A 24803-nucleotide genomic window follows, 5' to 3' on the forward strand; every position below is an offset into this window, starting at 1 on the left:
ATAACGGGAGAAGACACTGGAGAGAGAAGCACAGCACAACATGTAAGAGCAGAAGTTAACTTGGTTATTCCAATGCCCCTGTGAGAAACTGACATTTTAGGAAACCTAACTCTAAATGAATATGCCCCAAAGCAAAGGCATATGTTGAGCTTTTTGATGGATCGACAACAGCCGACATTTCTGTACTGGAAAAACGAGCTTGAGAAAGCTGAGTATTTTCAGGTAGCTACGGTGGGAAGCAAGGAGATACAAGCCATTTCTCCACTGGGACACTGTGATCACGCACTCTGTGACTGCCCAAAAATCTGAGCATGAAAAGAAGGATGGGAACCTCTCCCAGCAAGGAGTTCAACCCCAAATTCATGGCCACAGCACCCAAGAATGTCAGCTTTTTCTGCATATTTTACAGTCAACATTCTACATCAGGTGGGTTCTTAAATGCACTAATGCATGATAGCAAGATTTTACTCAAGCAACAGACGACTAACTGGTTAATAGTACACACATTTATGTCAGCCTGCAACTGTGATGAATGTTCCACACACAGTTTAAATTAAAAAGGAAAAAAAGAAACACAACCACAAAAATAAAAATTGGGTTTCCAGGAGACATACTTCGTTTCAGATCCCTCCCATTCCACATTTTATTCAATTAAAGACAGTATGGCTTCCAAATGGCATTGGGGTGTTGGCTGGTTCTTTCTCCACGACAGCACCAGCAGTTTGTTTCACTCAGTTCTTGGTTACCATGTATCAGGAACTTCAAAGAGCTTGGCAGAGCTGCCGGAGATGCCTCCTGGTGGAAAAGCAAAAGACAATATAAACAACGGGAGGAGAGCTCCTGGAAGAGCACATAAAAGGACTCTGCACAGGCAGAGTGCCCTGTGCTGGCTGCAAAGGCAGGCTTTGAGCCCAGGAAAAAGTCCACAAACAGGTCTTGCTTATGCGGAGCTGAGTTCAGCCAAGGAAAGCAAGATCACAGAAACATCACAGGTAGGACTGATGAAGCCCCTGCCACCAACCCTCCCAGTTTGCCCCTGTTTATTTCATGTGAGTTAAAATGTGGGTGCTCACACTAGCTTTTGTTGAGCTCACACTCTGTCTTCTTTGCCAGCCACTGAACTGGGCATTTAATTATTTAATCCTCATAATAGTTCACCAGGGTATAAATATTCCCAATTTACAGGGGCGAGAACAGATTCAGAGAGGCTCAGTAAAGGGGCTGTACCACAAAGCTGGGAAGAGGCCAAGCTGGGGCTTGTGTCCTTCCACAGCACAAAGGCCTCCGCCAAGGTCCCAGTAAACTGGGCTTCCCTGGGCTGTCATGTACCTGGTTCCTAGCTGAGGAATCTCGAGGGCTGGCAGCTATATAGTGGAAGAAAGCTGGCCAGTGAGAACTGAGGAAGCCCAGCAGGGGCGGAAGAGCCCGTGGCTTTTTCCAAGTTAGCAGTTTGCAGGCTGAGATCCTCTTCTTGCATTAAAGGGGTGTCTTAAGTTAAAAACAATTACACCCTGAAGTCAGCAGCCCCTCTTTTTCATTCATGCCCCTCTGCTATAGCAGTGGCAACAGCAGCACAATTGGGTTGCGGCCTGGGCCACCAATGCCCACGCCTGTGTGAAAGTGAATTCCAACAGGAAAGAGTGTCTGTGACAGAAAGTGTGGCAGCCCAGGCGTTAGCCTCACAAGTGGTGCCAGGAAGCGGGGTTGGCCGGGAAAATGGGCAGAGCCTCTCCCCCAGCTGCTGAATGCTCCACCAAGATTTCAAGAAGGGAGAGAAGTCTTTGACATGCCCCAAAGGGAGAGGAACTTACAAAAATGGAGGGGGAGGGGCCTGCAGGGTCCCATGACCTAGGAAACTGCTCGCTGTGTGGGGCTGTGACCAACAACAGGGCTGCCTAGAGAGAGCACTAGGTCTAAACCAGTGAAACAAACAGGGGTTCCCTCTTCTGACCACTTCTTGTGACAAAACCCAGAGAATTAGATGAGAAGAGCAGGAGAGGAAGAGGCTGAAGTTTCTGCCCTGATCTCATGCTGTGCTGAACCATATACAGTTTGGACCTCCCAATAAAGCCCATAAGTGAAGATGGGGAGGGGATCATCCACAGCAGAAAAATTCACCTGATCTAGTTAGAAAAGGAATAGAGGACTGACCCATCACCCTTCTCCAACAACTAAATACTGCAGCTGGCCCAAGATAAGTTGGAACCAGCCTGATCTTCTCAATCACACATTCACACAATATCAAACTGCAGGGAGGAAAAGAAACATCAATAAGGGCACCTTTATAATTCACATATCTAAGAAATATTACAGCAGCCAATTAGCCATTCTGAAGGTAAAAGCTACAACATCATATGTGGGGAACTGAGGTGAACTAAAACCAGCTAAGGGAACAAACTAGGTAAGTTGCTAAAAATAACTACATTTTAATACCTATAATTTGTACCCACCATTAGGCGGGGGTGGGAGGGGATGTGAGTTTGGCCCTCCGTCACATCCGGTGGAAGCAACTCTAACGAAGAGCTGGTGAGGAATAACGGAGTCAGCAAAGGCTTCAGAGCGGGGCAAGTCTAGCTGGATGACTCTGAACAAGCCTCATTTCCTCATCTATAAAATGGACCTAATGCTACTGGTTTGTGATACAGTAGAGGTTCCTGGCTCAAAGTTCTGAATGAATGTTAGGTCCTCTTCCCTTATCAGAAGGAGGCTCAACAGGGAACGTGATTGTTTCCCAGGAAAGCCAAGAGCCTAAAGACAAGGAGATGCTCTTTCCACTGCCAAAAATGTGCAACTGCTGCACAGGAATAATGTGTACAGAGGAACCAGAACTTTAGGAGTTATTTCAAGGAGACCCAGACCAGAGGGGAAGTGAAGGTCATTGCCTGTGTTCTTTCTAGCACTTTCCAAATACTGCTGTAGACTGATGAAATATCTGTCTCAAAGCTAATGGATCAAGAGCTATGGTCAATTTCCCAGAGAACTCATTTTACAGACCTGTTTTTACTAGAGTGTAAAGAAGTATTCAGAAACAATTTTTCTTTTTAAAGAGACACAAGGATGTTTACCTCTTGCATGATGAAGTTCAACACACACCTAGGATCACACAGAAAAAAATGAACTCAAAATGGATTATAGACCTAAAATGTAAAACTGAAACTATAAAACTTTCAGAAGAAAACTCTGGAGAAAATTTTTGCACCTGTGAGTCAGCTTTAGTATATGTGATACCAAAGGCATATTTCATAAAAGAAAAAAGTGGATAAACTGGATTTCATCAAAATTTAAAAGTCTACTCTTCAAAATACACTGTCACAGTAATGAAAAGAAAAGCCACAGACTAGAAGAAAATACTTGCACAACACACATAAAGGAATGAACTCCCAAAAATTCAATAAGAAGAAAACAACCCAATGGGGAAAAAATGAGCTAAAGATTTGAACAGACACTTCACCAATGAAGATTTGGATAGCAAATAAGGACATAAGAGGATGCTTAACATCATTCAATCATTAGGGAAATACAAGTTAAAGCCACAATAAGGCACCACTGTATACCCTTTAAAATGGCTAAAATATAAACAGACAAAACAGACAATACCAAGTACTGGTGAGGGGCAAAGAGAATGGAAACATGTACACCGTGTGGGGGACGGAGGATGCAAAATGATGCAGCCACTCTGGAAAACAGTGTGGCAGCTTCTTATGAAGTTAAACATACACTGAACATTTACAAGTAATTCTACTTCCAGGTATTAATAGAACAGAAATGAAAACTAGCTTCTTACCTGCCCCAAACTGGCAACAACCAAAATGTTCTTTAACTGGTCAGTGGCTACTCATATGATGGAAAAAAAGGAACAAACTACTGGATGCATGCAATGAGATGGAGGAGTCTCGGGTGGATTAAGCCAAATGAAAGAAGGCAGACTCAAAGGGTTACCTCCTTTATGATTCCATTTACATGACGTCCTGGAATAGGAACTACTACAGTGATAGAAAGCAGACTGGTGGTTGCCAGGATCTGAAGGAGGGGCAAGGATCGACTACAAATGACCAGGAGGATATTTCTGGAGTAACAGAACTATTCTATATCTTGATCAGGGTGGTAGTTATAGGAATGTATACATCTGTTAAAACTCATCAAACTACACTTAAAAGTGATGACTTTTATTTATGAAACTGTATTTCAATAAAGCTGAATCCACAAAAGATATTAAGATGCTGGCTAAAAAAAAAACTAACAAAAATTTAATATGAAATATTATACTACATTAAAATTGTTTGGCCACGAGTTTCAAATTGGGAAAAACAGGACACAAAATTGTATATACAGTATGATGCCAAATGTGCAGAAAAATGATAGGCAGAGTATACTTAAGAGTATCAAGTATTAGGACTATGGAATTTCCCTCTTTATATTTTTCTACATTTTGCAAATTTTCATAGTGAGTAAACACAAAAGCTGATTGTTTCTATTTATGTACCTTTTCAACTAACTAGAGTTAAAAGAGAAACTCTAAGAAAGGCACATCTCTTTCTGCAATTGAATCCAGAAGAAATTTTAAAAACTATAATACACTGGAAATTTGTCATCATATCATTTTCTATAGGCGTGAATTCAGTTTGAAGAAAGATCCTTGGGAGTGCCACATTAAAGTTTTTAACTAGAAAAAGCTCAAAACAGCATGGTAATGGGGCAGTTTCCTACAGTAAAGCGGCAGAGCTCCCCCTTAATAGCTTTGGGGACCCCAAAAGAGTTGCCAGAAGGAATGGATAGGGAAAGCACAAACATGTATTTTAGCACACTGCCCCCAAGCACAGCACACACCTCATTTGCCACATTTAGGCCGTAAATCACATTTTAATAAAGTAATTACAAGACTTCTTGGGAGGTGAATGGACTTCTTTAGCCTGGTCTCTCATGTGACTGACAGCAGCAACTGTATATCTTGTTTCTGACTTTAATGAGACCTGGAATAGCATGAGGAGACTGCTGCTCTAAGTGGATTCTAAATTTTTATACTGTAATCCTAAGGGTTTAATACTGAAACATTCAGCAGATTATTTAAGACTCCAGTAAAGCACATGGTTCTTGGCAAATATTTAAAGGTCTAATGGGGGAGTGGGTGTAGCTCAGTGGTTGAGCACCTGTTTCCCATGTACAAGGTCCCAAGTTCGATCCTGGGACCTACTTAAAAAAAAAGTCTAATATGTTGTGTTTTAAATGTAAGGGGGGAAAAAGACATGGAACTTCTCAATTTACATGACAAAAAATACCATGAATAATCAACGTGTCTTCTCTTGGCATCCCTCGGTAAACAATGTCTAATGGGCGTGCGGATGGAATCTCCAGCTATTGTACTGTCCAACAGTATTTGGAGATGGTCAGCTCAGGCAGCATGTTGACTGTGTGTTGGCCCTGCTATTTCCTAGAGGAGGGAGGAGGTGAGGCAAGGCTGGGGGTTCTCCAGGCCTGTGGAACATATTGTAGTCACCATACTCGGCAAGAACAAGTGTGCTAAGGGAACCAGTCCATTAAACGTGGTTCTAGAGACAGGTTTTCCTTTAGGTATCAACCAAGAACTCTACCTTGAATTCCTGAGGAAAAGTAGATAGCACTACCAAACAACACTAAGCATAATAAATATAAAGGAGGGACCATAAATTATACATTTGCTTTCTGAAAATAAGATAGAAAAATATTTACTGAATACATAATGTAATATGTACTATATAAAATAGAAGCCCCAAGGGGGTGGAGATGGTCACTTGATGTAAGTACATCTTTTAAGTCATCGGAGTCCAGGTTGGTAACTGTTTCTGATCTAGAACAACTATAAAAACTACTCAGCAATGTGAAGAATTCTTTGCTTCCTCTAAAGTTTGGATAAATTTCATGCAGGTGGCAGAGTGATGCAAGCTATGAGCTTTGGAGTCCGCTCTCCCACATACCAGCTACACACTATGACTTGGCAAGTTTGTGTTAATAACTCCTTGAGTCTCAGTTTCTTCCCCATAAAGTAGAAAGAATGGTATCTACATTTTACCAGGTTTTTATAAGGACCAAAGAAGATAATAAAGGATATTCCTAGCACAATGCCTGGCCCATTGTATGAATTCATTAAATGGTCCATTTCCTTTGCTGTTTATTTAGGGCATTAGTTATCTGGGAAAGGTCTAGTACATAATCTGTGGTGTATCTTAGACACCAAAATGTATAACAGAAAAACGACACTTTTCTGGATGGGATTTATTGGGCATCAGTTGACCCAGGATTGTTGCAATCCACGATACTCCATGGTCCTAGTTTTGCTATTTCCTTCTTGGAAAAACAGAATGCTCCTTCCTGGTGGAGCGCCAACTTTAAAGTTTTTCCTGCCCTCATAGCAGCGCTTGGCAAGAGCAGATCTAACGCACTGCCTGAGCGCCTGTCAAGAGGCTCTCCCCGTGCTAGAGCTCAGCCTCATGGCCGGCCGCAGAACCTTTCTCCGCAGGACCTTCCCACACCCTATTAAATGCTCTAATACAGTTCCTTGGAACACCAGCACTGTGCCCTCCCACTCCTGGTATATTCTGAATGATACCTCAGACAGTTTAACAGAGACCTTTGGGAAGTGGATTTGGCTCAACTGATAGAGCATCTGCCTACCACATGGGAGGTCCAGGGTTCAAACCATGCGCTTCCTGACCCATGTGGTAAGCTGGCCACGTGCAGTGCTGATGTGCGCAAGAAGTACCGTGCCACACAGGGGTGTCCTCCGCGGAAAGGAGCCCCACGCGCAAGGAGTGCGCCCTGTAAGGAGAGCCGCCCTGCATGAAAAAAGCACAGCCTGCCCAGGAATGGTGCCGCATACACGGAGAGCTGACACAGCAAGAAGACCCAACAAAAAGAGACACAGACTCCTGGTGCTGCTGACAAGAATACAAGTGGACACAGAAGAACACACAGGGAATGGACACAGAGAGCAGACAACTGGGCGGGGGGGGGGGGGGGGGAAGGGAGAGAAAGAAATGAAAAATAAATCTTAAAAAAAAAAAAAGAGATCCTTAACAGAATTTGAACTTCGTACTTTCCCTCCTTATAGGCCTTCATTAAAGTAACTCAGCAATCAAAACTGGTTGATTCAACATGTTCAGCACCTGATACCTTAACCTACATCCGGCTGATGCTAATAAGATTAAAAGTTTAAAACAAACTAGGTTACAAGACTCCATTAAACTTCTGTCCTTGTACTCTCAGGTCTTACTCTGTGAATGGTGACCCAGAAGAAAGCTCAATTCTCTCAAGTTCTCTGATTCAATTACAAGTTGTCAAGATGTTTCTTTTGCTTTCTCCCTTTTTTAGCAGCACTGACAAAGAAGTACAAAATCCACGCATTTTTTTAGCTCAAATCTTGTGGCAGTGACAGTTTTACTGTCAATGGGAGAAAAAACCCCACTATTTTAACTACAGTATTATGAATTCAAAGCTCTAAATAATTTATAGAAAATTTTCACTTAAAATGATGAATGCTATAAAAGTAGTCAATCTAATAAAGCAGTTTATTATTAGGTAATTTTATATGTTTAAGATTATGCTGATATAGAAGGGAAAAAAAAAAGAACCAAAAGCTTGTCTCTGAGAAATAACAGAAATCTCATTCTCTTTTGAATCTTCCAGCTTGAGAGGACCACCGCCCCACACGTAACCAAATCATGCTGGCTCTAAACATCGTGCTAGCATTCCATGTTTAATATCTGTTGAGCATATACAATTTGGCAGCAGTAAAAAGGGGTCAGAGACAAAGACTAAGTATGCTAAAGATTAAAAACTTCTTCAATACTTAATAGTTAATTTAGGGAAAGGGGAGGAAGACAAGTAAACGGAAATGCCCAGATTCAAGGAGACAACTAAAATATACCATCAAGGTTTCAAACAAGAATGTAAGTTTCATTTAAAATTGAGCTTCAGCATAACATATAAAAAGCAAGTGCAACACATTCTTCCTGCTTTTTTGATTTCACTAATATCAATGAGATTCAGAAAATGTGACAATCAGAATGGGCCACGTGCAAAAAGGGAATCAAATTAAAGCACAATGAATTCTCTAGCCTGGGTATGAATCAAGTTCCATTGCTTGACTACCACTTTCCTTTGATTTTCCTGTTATTTCCGCTAAGTGTCAAGGTGTGAGATAAAGGAGAATAATAATCACACATGTTAGTGTATGCCTTATCCTGAGGAGACAATACGCAACCATGATTAAAAGCACCAACTTTCTTGTTGGACAAGTATGTAAGCCCTTTGGGCTCTGTCTTCTGATCTGTCAAACAGACAGTGATGGCCACCCCAAAGATTTAAATGACAGAATTTTCGGTAAGCATTAAGTGCCATTCTCAAACTTAGCATGCACTCAGCCATAGCTAAAAGTACTCTCTTACTGCTGCCTGACCACGTTATGGCTGGATGTCCCCCAGCAGCAGAGAAGGGGCCTTTCATAAATGTTTACTGACAAGTGCCTCCCCCACCACGTGCTCTGGCACCACACCATCTGTGCACGAAGGGCTGAGTTAGGTCACACAGCCTCCCCAGCACGTCTGGGTAACAGAGAGGACATGGGATTCGGTTTCAACAGGCATGAGTTCACCTTTCAGTTTTGCTTCTTACTAGCGACAAGGACCTGCATACATTTCTTAGCCTGTGTGAGTCCGGCATCCATACCCCTAACACAGGGATAATAAATCCCAACTTCAGGGCTGTCATAAAACTGAAATGAAACAAAGAGAGCAAAGGCTTTTACTACAGTGCTCAGCACACAGTAGGCCCTCAATGTGTGTTAATTTCCTGTTTCCTTTGTTCCCTACATAATTCTACTATGAGAGAAATCCAAGTTGCCTGGGATTTTGCTGGGAACACAGAGAAAACTCTGCTTCTGAAAATAACATGAGTAGGAGTAGGCTTCTGTGCAAATTTAAATGCACATTTTTAATAGTAAGGCTACTTTAAACACCTAAGAAAAACCTCTAAACCATGGAAGAGAGAGAAGATATCCAAAATGGGGAGTTCCCCAGCAGGCCTTCCTCTGTCACAGCCAGGCAGAGCTTTTTAGGGATTCCATGCTGAGCTTTATATGCTCCAATTAAATAGATCCTAAAAACATCTGGTCCCAGGGAAGACTATATGGGCTTTGGTACCAACTGAAGCCTTGCTGTAATTTCTTCCACAAACTATGAGTTTCTACAACATTTAAACAGTACGTAACCCCAGGACTTTAGCAAGATCCAATACCAACCTGCTGAAGAAAACTCTTTCTTCATTCTTTTTAATTTCTTAGCTTTCTTCCTCCCCTCTGAGAGGGACTCTACACAGGAATCTGTTTGTTCAAGCTCAGAGTCAGAAATCTCCCCCGACTCTTTGTCCTCCAGTCCGGCTTCTGCTTGACTGGGACTCAGATTTCTCTTTCCTGCCGTGCTGGTGCCTGTAAAACTGAAATGTAAAAAGTGGAACAACATGAAAGGTGTTAAGAGTAACAGGGAGACTAGCCTACCAAAGTATTTTAATACCCTGAATTCCATTAACACTTAAGCAGCAATCAGCAACACTGGCAGATGCTGCCTGTGTGTGAAGTTAAAGAGCTGATCATGAACTGAAGTCTGAAAGTTTACCATGACAAGTGTGCAGATATAGACAAATGTACAGATACAGACAAATCTAAGTTGCTCTTAAAAACAGATTCTCAGGGAGCATATGGAGCTCAAGAGGTTGAGCACCTGCTTCCCACGTACAGGTCCTGGGTTCAATCTCTGGTACCGCCTTAAAAAAATTCCCCAAGAAAGGTCCTGATCTCTATTTGGGTAGAGCTACTATAATAGAGCGTTGTTTTTGGTCACATTAAGTCAGAAGATGGCATTACTACAGTCATGATCGGTTAGCAGCCGCTAATGGCTGCACGGCAGGGGACTCTTTGAATCCAGGACCACACTGCTCACACGTCTGAATACAGTTACAGCAAGTCCCACCTTCAGGCAATTCTCTTCTTTTCCAAAAAGGTGACTTGTTAATTTGGTAATTAAACTGGGTTTCATTCTGAAAGCTTTATAGGATTTGACATGGGGAATTAACAAGTTAGATTATGTGTCCTGATTTTTCCTTAAGAAAATGTGTTCCCTGAAATATAACTTGATAAAAGCAGACTACATGGTTCTTCTAAACAGGTGTTTTGTTATAGCTCCCAAGTTATGAAAAGCACATAAAAAGGTCAAGCATTCCATTTAAGGGAGGTCAAGAGAGAGGCAGGGAGGGAGGGAGACAGGGAGACGGAGAGAGGGAGAGAGAGAGAATATGAACATGAACACAGTCTTATTAAGACTTCCCTGGGAAGTGAATACGTTAAAATGTTACATAAAAAATTCTGGTTACTTAAGTATCCAAGTGCTTCCATGTTACCCCTGCATTCACATCTTCTCTGTACTTTACAGTTTATTCATGTGCAGAAGGAGAAAGAAAAATCTGCTTCCCTGGTAGTTCTTATAAGCCACTGCAAGCAGAGCAAGGCTTGGAGTACTTGGCCTCTTAAGGCTGCCTAACTGGCCTTCAATTTTCCCTACTTTTCACATCTATTAGATGCTTTTTTTTTTTTAAATGCTACTTTTTGAAACATATCTTTTATTGAGGGGATATGGAGAAAAGGGAGGATGTTATCAATGGGTTAGGGACTGAATCATGTCCCCCGGGAAAGGCAAGTTCAGGTCCCAACACCTGGTTCTGTGAATGTCAACTCATTTGTAAACAGGACCCTTGAAGATGTTACTTGTTAAAGTGTGCCCAAATGAAGAGGGTGAACCTTTATCCAATAGGGCTGTAGTCCTTAAACACAAAGGAAATTGGGCATAAGATAGGAGGCCACGGAAGAGCAAGAAGTTGGAAGTCAACAGAACCTGGAGCAGAAAGGAAAAGACATTGCCTTGAGCACTGCCATGTGACAGAAAAGCCAAGGACAAAGGATCACTGGCAGCCAGTCCCAGAATGCCACAGTCTTGCTTGCTGACACCTTGATTTGGGACTTCTAGCCTTAAAACTGTGAGCTAATAAAATTTTTTTTCTGTTTTTTTTTAATTTATTTATTTTATTCCCCACCCCACCCCCAGTTGTCTGTCTCTGTGTCCATTCGCTGTGTGTTCTTCTGTGACCACTTCTATCCTTATCAGTGGCACTGGGAATCTGTTCCTTTTTGTTGTGTCATCTTGTTGCGTCAGCTCTCCCTGTGTGCAGCGCCATTCCTGGGCAGGCTGCACTTTCTTTCGCGCTGGGCGGCTCTCCTTATGGGGTGCACTCCTTGCGCATGGGGCTCCCTGATATTTGTTCTAGCAGCTGGGAAACTAAGAAAAATGGTAAGTATTCTTGGATGGCTGTTAAAAATTGATACTAAAGTTTATTGTCTAAAACCTGAAAATACCTTTACAAAGGTTTTTCAAAGATGAGAAAAAATCTGGCTGATTTTAAAAAATTTGCAAAATTCAGAATATATAACTAAGAAAATGATAAGGACCCATGAGTCCATTACTAAAGAGGAAGCGGCCTAAAAATTCCTCTGTACTGTAAATCTTGGAAACTGGTAACCTCTGAAACATGAATATTCGACAAAAACTCAGCTAGAACCACTGACATGAAAAATACTGCAAGAAATACAAAGTCTAGGGCGACGGACTTGGCGCAGTGGTTAGGGCGTCCGTCTACCACATGGGAGGTCCGCGGGTCAAACCCCGGGCCTCCTTGACCCGTGTGCAGCTGGCCCACGTGCAGTGCTGACGCACGCAAGGAGTGCCTGCCACGCAGGGGTGTCCCCGTGTAGGGGAGCCCCACGCGCAAGGAGTGCGCCCCGTAAGGAGAGCCGCCCAGCGTGAAAGAAAGTGCAGCCTGCCCAGGAATGGCGCCACACACACAGAGAGCTGACACAACAAGATGACGCAACGAAAAGAAACACAGATTCCCGTGCAGCTGATGACAACAAGCGGACAAAGAAGACGCAGCAAATAGACACAGAGAACAGACAACCGGGGTGAGGGGGGAGAAAGGGGAGAGAAAATAAATAAATAAGTAAATCTTTAAAAAAAAAAAAAAAAGAAAAATACAAAGTCTAGAAATAGACATACAGAAGTCTAGTATATGATAAAGGTGATATCTTGAAATACTGTGAGCAAAGGTAAACTTTTAAAAATTGGTATTGGGATAACTAGAAAGGGACAACAATAGACCCATTTCTTATACCATTCAAAAATAAACTTCACAGGGATCAGAGATCTAAATGTAAAAAATGAAGTTACACGAGTACTAAAAGAAAACTTGAGTGAATTCCTCTAAAATTTGGTAAAGAGAAAGGCTTTTTAACTATGACCCAGAATTCAGATGTAATAAAGGATTTATAAATTTGACTTCATAAAAATAAGTCTTCTGCAAGACAAAAAATAACGTAGGCAAAGTCAAAAGACAAAAACAAATACAGAGAAAATATCTGTAATATGTATCACAGACAAAGGGTTAATACCCCTCTATTAAATAACTCATAAAACTGAGGGGGGGGGGGACCAAAAATCTAGTAGGAAAATGGGCAAAAAGCTAGAATAAACAACTCACTACGTATACATGCATAGCTCAAACACATGAAAAGATTCAACTCCACTCAGAATACAAAATAAAACAACACTGAAATACCATTTCTCACCTGTTAGATTGCAAAAAATCTCTCTGTTGGTGAGACTGGGGAAATGGGCACTTAAATATATTGCTGGTGAAAATGCAAAATGGCACAACCCTTAAAGAAGAGAATTTAGCAACATCTAACAAGATTACATATGCGTTTACCCTTTGACCTTGTAATCCCACTTCTAGCTGGCAATTTAGCCATGACACCTCCAACAATGAAGAAATCCTTATGTACCAGGTCATTCATTGCAGCATTATTTGAAACTGCAAAATAATGGGCAATGCCTAAATGTCTAAGCACAGGAAATTGGCTGAATAAACTATGGTACATACACCCAATGAAATACTAATCAGTCACAAAGAAGAATGAAGATCTCTATGAACTGATATGGAATGATTTTCAGTGCGAAAGAGCAAGTTATCAATCTAGTATTCCCAATCTTGGAGTTGGAGGTAGGGGATGCAAATAAATTCTGAATTGTTTTTTTGTAGGTTTGCTTCTGTAAGAATGAATGAGACAATTATAAAAATACCTAGATGCATTGTAGTACTAAGCAAATTAATAAATGTGTTAATGCTGTTGGAAGAAACACATACAAATCCTGGAATAGGGGAAAGCAAGGTAGAACCCTGTGGGGATGGATTAGAATAGAAGATAGGATTTGGGCTTGTGATTTTAAGATATATGTGTGTATGTACAAATGTATATAGTATATGCACATGCATATCCAGATATATATTTACCAGCTCTGATTTTTGAAAGGGCCAAGATGCAAAGAGACTTCAGTAGCAAGGAGTAGATTGAGTGTCCAGATCTTAGTTTTTTGTGTTTTTTTTTTAAAAGCCATTCTGCCAGTCTCTGCCTTTTAAAGCTTTTAATTTTTTAACACTTTCAAAGTTATAGGACAGGCACAAAAATAATACAAACCCCATAGAGAAAATTCCAACATACCCCTTGCCCCCTAGATATTCATATCAACCAATTTAACATGTTGCCACATTTGCTGTCTCCCCTCACCTCTCCCTCCCCTGCCCCCATATATATATATATATCATTTATTAGTTTTTACTACCATGCCCCACTTTTAAAAGGAACTGGGAGCTCCTCAAACAAGTGGCTGATTGCAGGGTTGGGGAGGAGAAAGTGCAAATGAGCCTGGAACATCCTCCAAGACCAGAAAATAAGGAACTGCTCAAAAAATGATGGGGCATGGCACAAGGACATGGTACTAGCTTGAAAGGGCTCTCATTGGCCACATCTGGTATAATTTGAGCAACAAAATAATTAAGAGGCAGCAATACATTCTAAGCCATTGAAAAAATTAGGAAAGCACAAACCTATAACAATATATAATAGATGAATAAATGAATGGAGTAGACGGGAGAACTTAATTATAGTAGAATGCTGCCTGAAACGGTAAAGGTGGAGAGAGAGATGGAGTGGGCAAATCATCACTTTGCAACCATCGCAGTAAAGAATGGCTGAGGCAAAAGTCATCAAGAGATCTAAATCTGGGGAGATATTTTGGTGAAGAGTAGGGTATCTTCATGATCTTAAAGTGTTTCTCCACAGATTGATATCTTAAGAAGGACACAACATCAATTATGTAGTATTCTGGTCAGCGCTGTATAACCTAAATCTAATCAGGAAACATCAGACAAACCCAAACGGGGAACATATTATTTTAAAGGGGGGTGGGAGGAGAGAGAAAGCAATAGTCTTCAAAAATGTCATTGCTGTATAAAATGCTAAAGAGACACAAAAACTAGATATAAAACATTATTGTAGTAACAAATGTTTCACAACAATGCAAGGTGGTGGTGATGGGGTGAAGTATGGCAGCCCTATATGATGATCTGCATGTTTTTTAAGTTCACAACTTTTACTATATAGTTATTGTTTATATATGTTCATGTATGAGTGATATACATCAATAAAATTTTATTTTAAAAAGTTATCAGAGGGAAGCAGACATGGCTCAACTAACAGAGCATCTGCCTACCATATGGAGGGTCCCAGGTTTGATCTCCAGGGCCTCCTGGCCTGTGTGGTGAGCTGGCCCGTGCACAGTGCTGCCATGTGCAAGGAGTGCCGTGTCATGCAGGGGTGCCTCTGCGTAGGGAGAGTGCTCCTGTCAAGAAAAGCTGCCCCATGTGAAAAAAGCGCAGCCTGTCCAGGAGTGGCACTGCACACACAGAGAGTTGATACAGCAAGAAGATGCAACAACAACAACAACAAAAAAGAGACGCAGTTTCCTGGTGGTGCCTGATAATGTAAGCATATGCAGAAGAACACACAGCAAATGGACACAGAGAGCAGATAGTGGGGGGGAAGGGGAGAGAAATAAATAAAATAAATCTTTAAAAAAAAGTTATCAGAGACTGGATTTTAAATTGGAGGGGAAAATGTTAGAAAGATCATTATGAGGTGAAATAAAATTGATATATGAACAGTAGATTATATAAAAGTATTACATCAATATTAAATTTCTAAGGTTGACAAATGTACTGTGATATAGAATATCCTTATTTTTAGGAAATACACACTAAAGTACTTAGGGATAAAGGTCAGAAAAAAATGGTTCAGAAAAAATAAGTGTGTATATGTGAGAGAGTGTATGTGCATATAATAGAGTGGGAAGAAGGAAAAGAGCATGTGTGCACAAAGTGTAAATGTAAAGCAAATGGGGCAAAATATTAATAAATGAATCTGGATATACGGTATATAGTATTCTGTGTAATATTTGATTGACTTTTTAAAAGTCTGAAATTATTTCCAAATTAAAAGTAAAAAAAAAAAATTATTGAAGATACCCAAGCAACGTGATGTGTAGCAAATAAAGAAAAGTAGCTTTCCCTGAATAATATCTTCTGATACCCACTGTGACACAATGTAGAGACTGAAGTGTGGGTATTTATACATGACCAATAAATGTACTATCAGCCTGTTACTACAAAGAAAAAGTTATTTTGGCCCTCTAACAAAATCTCTCATTTAATAAAACTTACTTTCTTTCCAGTCACCCAGGCTCACACTCTTGGAGTCAGTACCTGCTTCTTTTCATTCTTTAGGGCCCAAACCCTTGCTCCTCCAGTAGCTGATGTCCTCATTTAACCAGTACTCCACCAACACTTAACAAACACCACCTACAGGCTTCTTCCAAACAGCCACAGGGTCCTCTTGACTTTGCTCCTATTTCCCACTAACCCAGCTCTTTCCTCGCCCACTGCCACCGTGGACCCTCACGGGCTTACCCCTGGGCTCCTATAATGTGACCCAAACTGGTCTTTCTCTCCCTCTCTTTTTCCTGCTCCAGTCTCCCTTTCCCTTCAAATTCATTCCTTACACTGTTGCCAAAATTTTCTCAAAGCAGAGATTTGATCAAGATATTTTCAGCTCAAAAACATCCATGGCTAGGAATTCTACACATGTGGCATGGCTGTTTTGTAAGTTCACAACTTTTGTAATAAAAATATATTTAAAAATATAATAATAGGGTGGGTTGGGGGAAAACACACCAAATGTAAGATATGGACTATAGTAAATAGTAAGATTTTGAAGATATTCTTTCATAATTTGTTACAAATGTCTCACAACGATGCAAGGTGGGTTGATATGTGGGACCTCTGTATGATGTTATGCATGTTTGTTATGTATGTTCACAACTTTTACTATATACTTATTGTTTATGTATGTTTATGTGAATCTGGCTAGTAAGATAGGGTAACAACAGATGGATTTAGAACTTTGCATAGAATCCACATGGACATCAATATCCCCGAGATGGCTGCTGGAAGACCTTCACAAGATTCTGCCATTCAGAATACGATTTCCTCCAGAAGCCAGGAGATGCCCCAGATATTCTCCAGGGGCCTTATTATTGGGCATTCTTGGGGGATGGATGGGTGGGGTAATCAATCAAAACAGCAAATAGCAGCAACTCCTCCCATGCCATTAGCAAAGGGGTGGAATAATTAGTGGTTTAAAAAGCAAGCACAGAGACTTTCTGCACTCTCTCTTGCCTTCTGACCTCTGTTCTTGCCTTCTGTGCCCTGATCTTGCCAGGTCCTCTGCGTGGATCAACACACAAATAAAACCTGGGCATTTATAATCCATAATGGGAAATTGTAGTCTGTAAATCAGCCCACTTTATCACTTTTCAGCATCTTCCTCTCTACCTGGGACCCATGATCTGTTACTTTCTCCCATTTCTCTTCCCTCCTTACTTAATAAATTACTGGCCTAACTAACTGTTGTTTTCTTGAAATTCATTTCCACAGCATAGTCAAGGACCTAGACAAAATCTGGTTACATATTTATGAATGATATACTTCAATAAAATAAAATAAAAAAAAAAATATAAAGATGGGAAGCGAACTTGGCCCAATGGATAGGGCATCCGCCTACCACAAGGGAGGTCCGTGGTTCAAACCCGGGGCCTCCTTGACCCATGTGGAGCTGGCCCATGCGCAGTGCTGATGCGCGCAAGGAGTGCCATGCCATGCAGGGGTGTCCCCTGTGTAGAGGAGCCCCACTGCAAGGAGTGCGCCCCGTAAGGAGAGCTGCCCAGCGCAATAACCAATTTGAAGAGAAAATTAAGAAAAAAAATTCCTTTTACAATAGCAACTAAAAGAATCAGATATCTAGGAATAAATCTTTGTTTATATATTTTTCTTTTTATTTTTTTTTCTTATTTTTTGTATTTTTTTTCTCCTCTAGGAATAAATCTAACTAAGGATGTAAAGGACCTGTATAAAGAAAACTATAAAATATTGCTAAAAGAAATAGAAGACGATTTAAACAAATGGAAGGGCATTCATGGATTGAAGATTAAATACTGTAAAGATGTCAATTCTACCCAGAGTGATTTATAGATTCAATGTAATCCCCACTCCCAAATTCACAGAGCCTTTTGAACAGAAACGGACAAGCCAATTATCAAATTTATTTGGAAAAGTAAGGGGCCCCCAATAGCTAAAAATGTCTTTAAAAAGTAAAACGAAGGGGAAAAGATGTAGCTCAGTGGTTTGAGTACCCACTTCCCAAGTATGAGGTTGAGGGTTCAATCCCCGGTACCTCCTAAAAAAACAAACAAAAAAAAGAAAGTTGGAGGACTCTCAATTCACGACTTTAAAGCGTATACTTATCAAACCCATCCAGCTGGGTCAGAACAGACTACTCAACAAATGATGCTGGGAGAACTGGATAGCCGTATCGAAAAGAAAGAAAGAGGACTTCTCATACCTTATACAAACACTAATTCAAAACGGATCGAGGACCTAAATATAAAAGCTAGAACCACAAAACTCCTAGAAGAAAATGCAGGGAAACATCTCCGAGATCTTGCTGTAAGTTGTGGTTTCTTAAACCTTACACCCAAAACATAAGCAATGAAAGAAAAAATATAGATAAACGGAACCTCCTCAAATTAAACACTTTTGTGCATCAAATGACTTTGTTAAGAAGGTGAAAAGGCAGACTACTCGTTGGGATAAAGTTTTTGGAAACCACGTATCTGATAAAGGGTTGATTTCCATGTTGTATAAAGAGATCATACAATTCAACAATAAAAAGGGAAAAAGACTTGAACAAAAATTTTTCTAAAGAATAAATACAAATGGCCAAAAAGCACATGAGAAGATGCTCAACATCACTAGCTATTCGGGAAATGGAGATCGAAACGACAAGATATCATTTCATGCCTTACAGAACGCCATTATTAACAAAACAGAAGACTACAAGTGCTGGAGAGGATGTGGAGAAATAGGACACTTTCTCACTTTTGGCAGGAATGTAAAATGGTGCAGCCTACATGGAGGACAGTTTGGCAATTCCTCAGAAAACTAAATAAAGAACTACCATATAATCTGGAAATCCCATTACTAAGAATATATTCAGAAGAAATGAAAGCAAGGACACCACCAGACATTTGCACACTGATGTTCATAGGGCATTATTCACAAATTGCTGAAAGATGGAAACAATCCAACTGTCCATCAACTGATGAATGTATAAGCAAAATGTGGTATATACATATGATGGAATAGTATTCAGCTGTAAGAAGATATGAACTTATGATGCATATGATAACATGGATGAACCCTGAGGACATTATGTTGAGTGAAATAAACCAGACACAAGAGGACAAATACTGTATCATCTCACTGATATTAACTAAATAAATATGACGAGCAAACTCATCGAGTTAAATTTTAGAGCATAGGTAACTAGGAGATAGAATGTGGGTTGAGAAGGGAGAGCTGATGCTGAATGTATGCATAATGTCTAATAAGGGGGGACTGTAAGTATGGGGAAATGGCTTGAAGTGATGGCAACACATTTTAGTGAGTATAATCAACACTGCTGATTTACAGATGTGATTGCAGCTGAAAGGGGTAGTCTAGAGAGGTTAATGCCAATTGAAAGAAAACTAGAGGATAATCTAGAGACTGTTAACAGTGATTTCAGTAGTGGATGAGGACCACAGTTAATAGTACAATTATAAGAATGGTCCTCTTATTACAGGGTGTTAAGGATATGGAAATACATGGGAAAATACAACTAATGTAACAGATATAGTTAACAGTAATACTGTAGTATTGTTATAGCAATGGCAAAGAAGATAGTTTATCAATACTAAGGGTCAATAATGGGGCTGTGTGTAAAGGGATATGAGATTTTTCCTTCTGGAATAATGAAAACGTTCTGAAATGAAGTGAGCTGATGACAGCACAACTGATGAAACTGACAGCCACTGTGTGTACACTTTGAATGGCCTGTACGAAATGTGGCATTCTATAACACAGGAAATCCAGTGGTGGAAGATGAACTGTGGTTAACAGTACAAATATGAGAACATTGTCTCGTGAACTATAACAAATTTCAGTATTAACACATGGTGTTAATAATAAGATGGTGTGTGGGAAAAAGACATCAAATATAAGCTATGGATTATAGATGCAGTAATAGAATGATGATGCTCTTTCAACATTCTAATAAACGTTGTCACAACAATGTAAGGTGTTGGTGGTGGGACGATCCTGTATGGTATGCATGATTGTTTTGTTAACTCACAACTTCTCAAAAAGCAAAACATAAAAAACAACAAAACAGCATGCTACTGGCACAGGGACAGACATATAGATCAACAGAATTGAAGTGAGAGTTCAGAAATTAGCCTTCACATTTATGGCCAACTGAGTTTGACAAGGAGGCAAAGACCCCTCAACTGGGAAAGAATAGTCTCTTCAACTAATTGTGCTAGGAAAACTGGATCTACGAATGCAAAAGAATGAAAGTGGACCACACACAAAATCAACTCAGAATGTATCAAAGATCTAACTATAAGAGCCAGAACTGTAAAACTCCTAGAAGAAAACAAAGGGAAGAATCTGCAGGACTTTGTGTTAGGCAATGCTTTCTTTAGATTTCTTACCCAAAGAACAAGCAGCAACAGAAAAAAAAAAAGAAATAAATAGGACCTCTTCAAAATCAAAACTTTTGTGTATCTACAGAGTTTATTATGAAAGTAAAATAACAACCTACACAAAGATATATTTGGAAACCCCATATTTGACAAGGATTTAATATCCAGAATATGTAAAGAAATCCTTTCAACTCAACAACAAAAAGATAAGCAATTTAAAAATAGACAAAATCTAGAATAGACGTTCTTCCAAAGAATTTATACTAATGGCTGAAAAGCACATTAGTGTTTTAGTGATGAAAATATTTTGTCTGCTTTTGCTGTTTTGGTTTTGCTGTTAAAACTGATTCTACCTTTTCTATATCAGATTTTAGATCAGCTTCTAATTTCGTGTCCAAGTAGTCCACCTCAACAGCCACACCTTCTTCTCTTCGTATTTCTTCTATAAAAGTATTTACAAACAACTGTAGCCTATAACCAATATTCAAACAATGTCAGTGAACATGCCTGGATTGTATTCAGATAACGTAATAATCAACTACCTTAGAGCCAGGTTAACAGCACTACACAGAACGATGCTTCAAAACTGCTCATTTAAGGACTTATTGTTTCTAAAACATATTTCTTAGATTAAGACTCATATGATCTGTATAAAATATATTAATATTTTAAACATTCTATTTTATTTATAAGGATAACTCATTAACAGGGATGAAAACATACTCAGAGCATGGCAACAGTGACAAACAGGACTAATTTCACTGTGACCCCTTTTCTTGTACGTGCCCCTGTCCCAATTCTGGAAAAACTGATGTTAATTTTGGATTTCGTTTCACCTCTTCTGCTTTTGTTTTATACTTGATGTCAACGAATTCCTTTAACTAGTTATACCTGCACTGACTGTTAAAACTTAATCTCGCAGAAGAATTATAATACCCCACTCCCCTTTTCTGATTTATCAACTCATTTTTCTCAGGATTTGGAAAAATATACAAATTTCCCTAGAAATGTAGAGAAAGAATTCCTGCAAAGGAACACATTGGAAATCAAATGACCACAAGGCATTCTCTGTATTCTGATCCATTGATCTGTCTTTCCTTATGCCAGCACTACACAGTCTTAATTATTGTAATTTTTTAGTAAGTCTTAAAGAGGAGAGCAAGTCCTTTAGTTGGCTAAGAGGTTCATGTTGTTAGATAAAATAAAGCCACCTTTCTTTTTAATGAGCTGCCCAGTTTACTAAGTTCTTTCATTTGATACTTGTTTATGACCATTTGAAAATGAACATCAGTGTTTTCTTTCTCAATCTACAGATAAGAAACCTCATCTTCAGAATAAGTGACTTCTCCCAGGTATGTGATAATCAGAAGGATATGAGATTGTGCTCAAAACCCAGTGCTCTCTGAACTGCTTCATAACTCCCCTCCCCTGATCTTCTCAGGACCATGTTCCCCACTGTTCAGGTTGTCACTGAAAAGGGACCCCTCAGAAAGGCTATCCCCAACTGCCTGAGGACCCCCAGCAGGCCCTCATCCCGTAGCTTTCTTCCCTCTACTCTGTCTTCTTTACTGCCTACTAACTATCTCTGCCTGTGCTTCTTATTTATTTCTTTACATGTTTATTCTCTCTCTCCCATTAGCATGTATTCAGGTAGCAGGACTGTGTATTCCTCGTTGACCACAGTATTCTCAGCACTGGCACAGGGCCTGGCAGAGAGACAGGTCAGTCAAAGTTTGCTGAAGGATGAAATAAATAAAAGGTCCCCCCCAAAAACAATAAGGCAAATGCCAAATTGCTTATTTCATCCTGAATTAGATTTAATATTAACATGGATTAAATTCCAGTGTATAGATGCCTTCCTTCATCTGTCTTGATAAAAACACATTTCCTCTATTATGTAGCTAATGGAAAGAAGGAATACCTCACTTTGCAAACTATCTCGTACAGCAAAAGAAACTGCAAAAATCTGGCTAAGTGGGAGCTAGAAAAATGCCTGTTTGCTATATTCACCAACTCCATGCTAAATGCACATTCCCAGAGCATGGATGTGTCTGTGTTTTGGATCATGGGTGAGGAGAGCATGGTGGGTAGCCTCTGCTGTGTTCAGATGCCAATCCCTCAGAGCTCACTGACAGACTGGGACTCTTAGTTTTGATAAAGAATCTGAATTTGAAAAATAAAATTAACATTAAGTACAGTATGGCTGTATGATAGCTACCCAGTAAGAAAGGACAGCTCTTGTGGAATGAGAGTGTGCATGAGTCTGTGTGTGTGTGTGTGTATGTGTGTGTTAAAGAGGGTGATAGAGACAGAAAGTGTGTTGAGTATGTGCTCAATTCTAGGCTTAAAGCTTATTTGTAAATATGAGATCAACCTAAGAGAGTATTTGATTCAGGGTTACCAAAAAAATGGCCTTCAATTAGAAATACTTTCACAAGAGGCTGGTTTGAAGATTTTAAACTCTCACCTCTTATTAATGCACTCTAATTCAACATAGTTGAATTGATGACAAATATGAAAGGTGCTACTATAATATCAATTCCTATATTAAGAATTTACACACAACATACAAATTGTTGGAGCTGTATTCAGGACAGCTGACATTTTCAGAGGCTAGGGTGAAATTTACTTTTGCACTAAAATTTACCTAACTCTGATAAAAGCATTTACTAATCAAATCAGTAATGTAATGAAGGTTATAAGGGACACCCCAAAGCCCAACTATTTCAGAAAATAAGCTGCTTTTAATAAACTTCCAAGAAGTTAAACATGACAGATTGCACACACACATTTATCTCTGCTTTCTCCTCAAGTTCACCAAACTCATAGAAACAGAAGGCTAACACCTGCAAAAGAAAAGAGAACAGGAGTGATGGCATCAGAGGATGGGAGATGTCAGGTTAGTCTGAGATGCTCGTTTTGGAGATGAAAAGTAGAAGTGAGCTAAAGAACTTTGCATAAAGGAAGAAACAGAAATCTAAGTGTTCTACAAAAGACTGATTCATCCAAGAGAGTCCTGTGAAATCTCAGCAAATAACAGGCACTGGTTCCTGAAACAAGCAGGTGGAACTAGGGTCAACAAGGGGACAGGCTGGTCCCTGGGAGTCAGATGACCAACACGGCCTCATGCACTGCCTTATCCAGAAACCAATCCTCTCCTGGAGGCTGTGGCCTCAGTGACACCACGGAGAGTGGTGGTGTGGAGGTCTGGAGCTCTGAACTCGAGAGAACATGTTAAGCTTAATCCATTCCTGTGGATGTGAACTCTTGTAAAGAGAATTTTTTTTTTTTCAATTTCTCTCCCCTTCCCCTCCACCCCTCTCCCCACAGTTGTCTGTCCTCTGTGTACATTCCCTGCTTATTCCTCCATGTCCGCTTCCATTCTTGTCAGCGGCCCAGGAATCTGTGTCCCTTTTTGTCACGTCATCTTGCTGCATCAGCTCTCCGTGTGTGTGGTGCCATTCCTGGGCAGGCTGTGCTTTCTTTCGCACTGGGTGGTTCCCCTTACGGGGAGCTCCCCTTGCGTGTAGGGCTCCCCTACGCGGGGTACTCCTTGTGTGCATCAGTACTGCATGTGGGCCAGCACACATGGGTCAAGGAGGCCCTGGGTTTGAACCGTGGACCTCCCATGTGGTAGGCCGATGCTCTATCCCTTGAGTCAAGTCTGCTCCCCTAAAGAGGACCTTTTGATGAGATTACTTCAGATAAGGTATGGCCCAGCTGAATCAGGACGGGTCTTAATCCTATTACTGAAGGCCTGACAGGGAAGGTAACAGAGGGAGAAAGCCAGAGGAAGTGGCGAGAAGCTGAAAGTCAACAGAACTTGGAAGAGAAAGGAAAAGCCAGGAGAGGCCTCCATGTGCACTGCCACTTGACAGAGAAGCCAAGGCCCAAGGACTGCGGGCAGCCAGCCCCACAACACCACAGGCTTCTGGGAGAAAGCATCACCTCGATGACACCTTGATTTTGGACTTCTAGGCTCAAAACTGTGAGTCAGTAAATTCCCACTGTTTAAGCCAACCCATTACATGATATTTGCTTTGGCAGCCAGGAAACTAAAACAGGTAGAGTGGGAGTGAAGCAATATGGACTACTGAAAGGGCGTGAGAGTAGCAGTCCATTGCACACTGAGAAGTAAAGACTCCAGCTTCCTTCTGCCAATCAATACCCAGAGCACCTGCAGACTTCAGGTTTCTATTCCCTAAACTGCAAATTAGAAGATCAGTCTCTAAAGAAACCAAATCCTCACTCATACTTAATGGTGAAAGACTGGATGCTTTCTTAAGACAAATATGTTGACACTCATCACTTCTATTCAACCCTTAGGCAAAAGAAAGAAAATTGTATTGATGGAAGAGGGAGGAATAAAACTGCCTTTACCTACAGATGATATGACTGCCTAAACAGAAAATACCAAAGAATTTACAAAAAAGCAACTAGAATAAGTGAATTTAGCAAGGTCCAAGGATACAAGGTCAAAATACAAAAATTAATGGTATTTTATACTAGCAAAAACCCCCATAAAAAAAACAAAAAACTCAAAACAGATCATATGCCAAAATGTAAAGTCAAAAGCTATAAAAATTTTAGAAAAAAAAGGAGAAAATCTTTGTGATCTTGTGTTTGGCAAAGCTTCTTAGACATGACATCCAAAACACGATCTATGAATTGGACTTTAAATAAATTTAAAATTTC

The 24803-nt window shown here is 40.2% G+C and overlaps 1 protein-coding gene across 1 annotated transcript in view; it reads right to left on the minus strand.

Moving 5' to 3' along the window:
- Positions 1-491: 491 nt before the first annotated feature.
- The window catches only part of PARN (poly(A)-specific ribonuclease), a 154193-nt gene continuing 129881 nt past the window's right edge, over positions 492-24803 (minus strand). Inside the window, exons 21-22 of the mRNA XM_058286231.2 lie at positions 9272-9465; positions 492-795 (exon numbers count right to left, since the gene is read on the minus strand). Of these exons, the coding sequence (XP_058142214.1) occupies positions 743-795; positions 9272-9465 (247 nt within the window). The 3' untranslated portion in view covers positions 492-742. The remainder of the gene's footprint in view (positions 796-9271; positions 9466-24803) is intronic.

Source organism: Dasypus novemcinctus, chromosome 23 (genome assembly GCF_030445035.2).
Source record: "Dasypus novemcinctus isolate mDasNov1 chromosome 23, mDasNov1.1.hap2, whole genome shotgun sequence".
Lineage (NCBI taxonomy): Eukaryota > Metazoa > Chordata > Mammalia > Cingulata > Dasypodidae > Dasypus > Dasypus novemcinctus.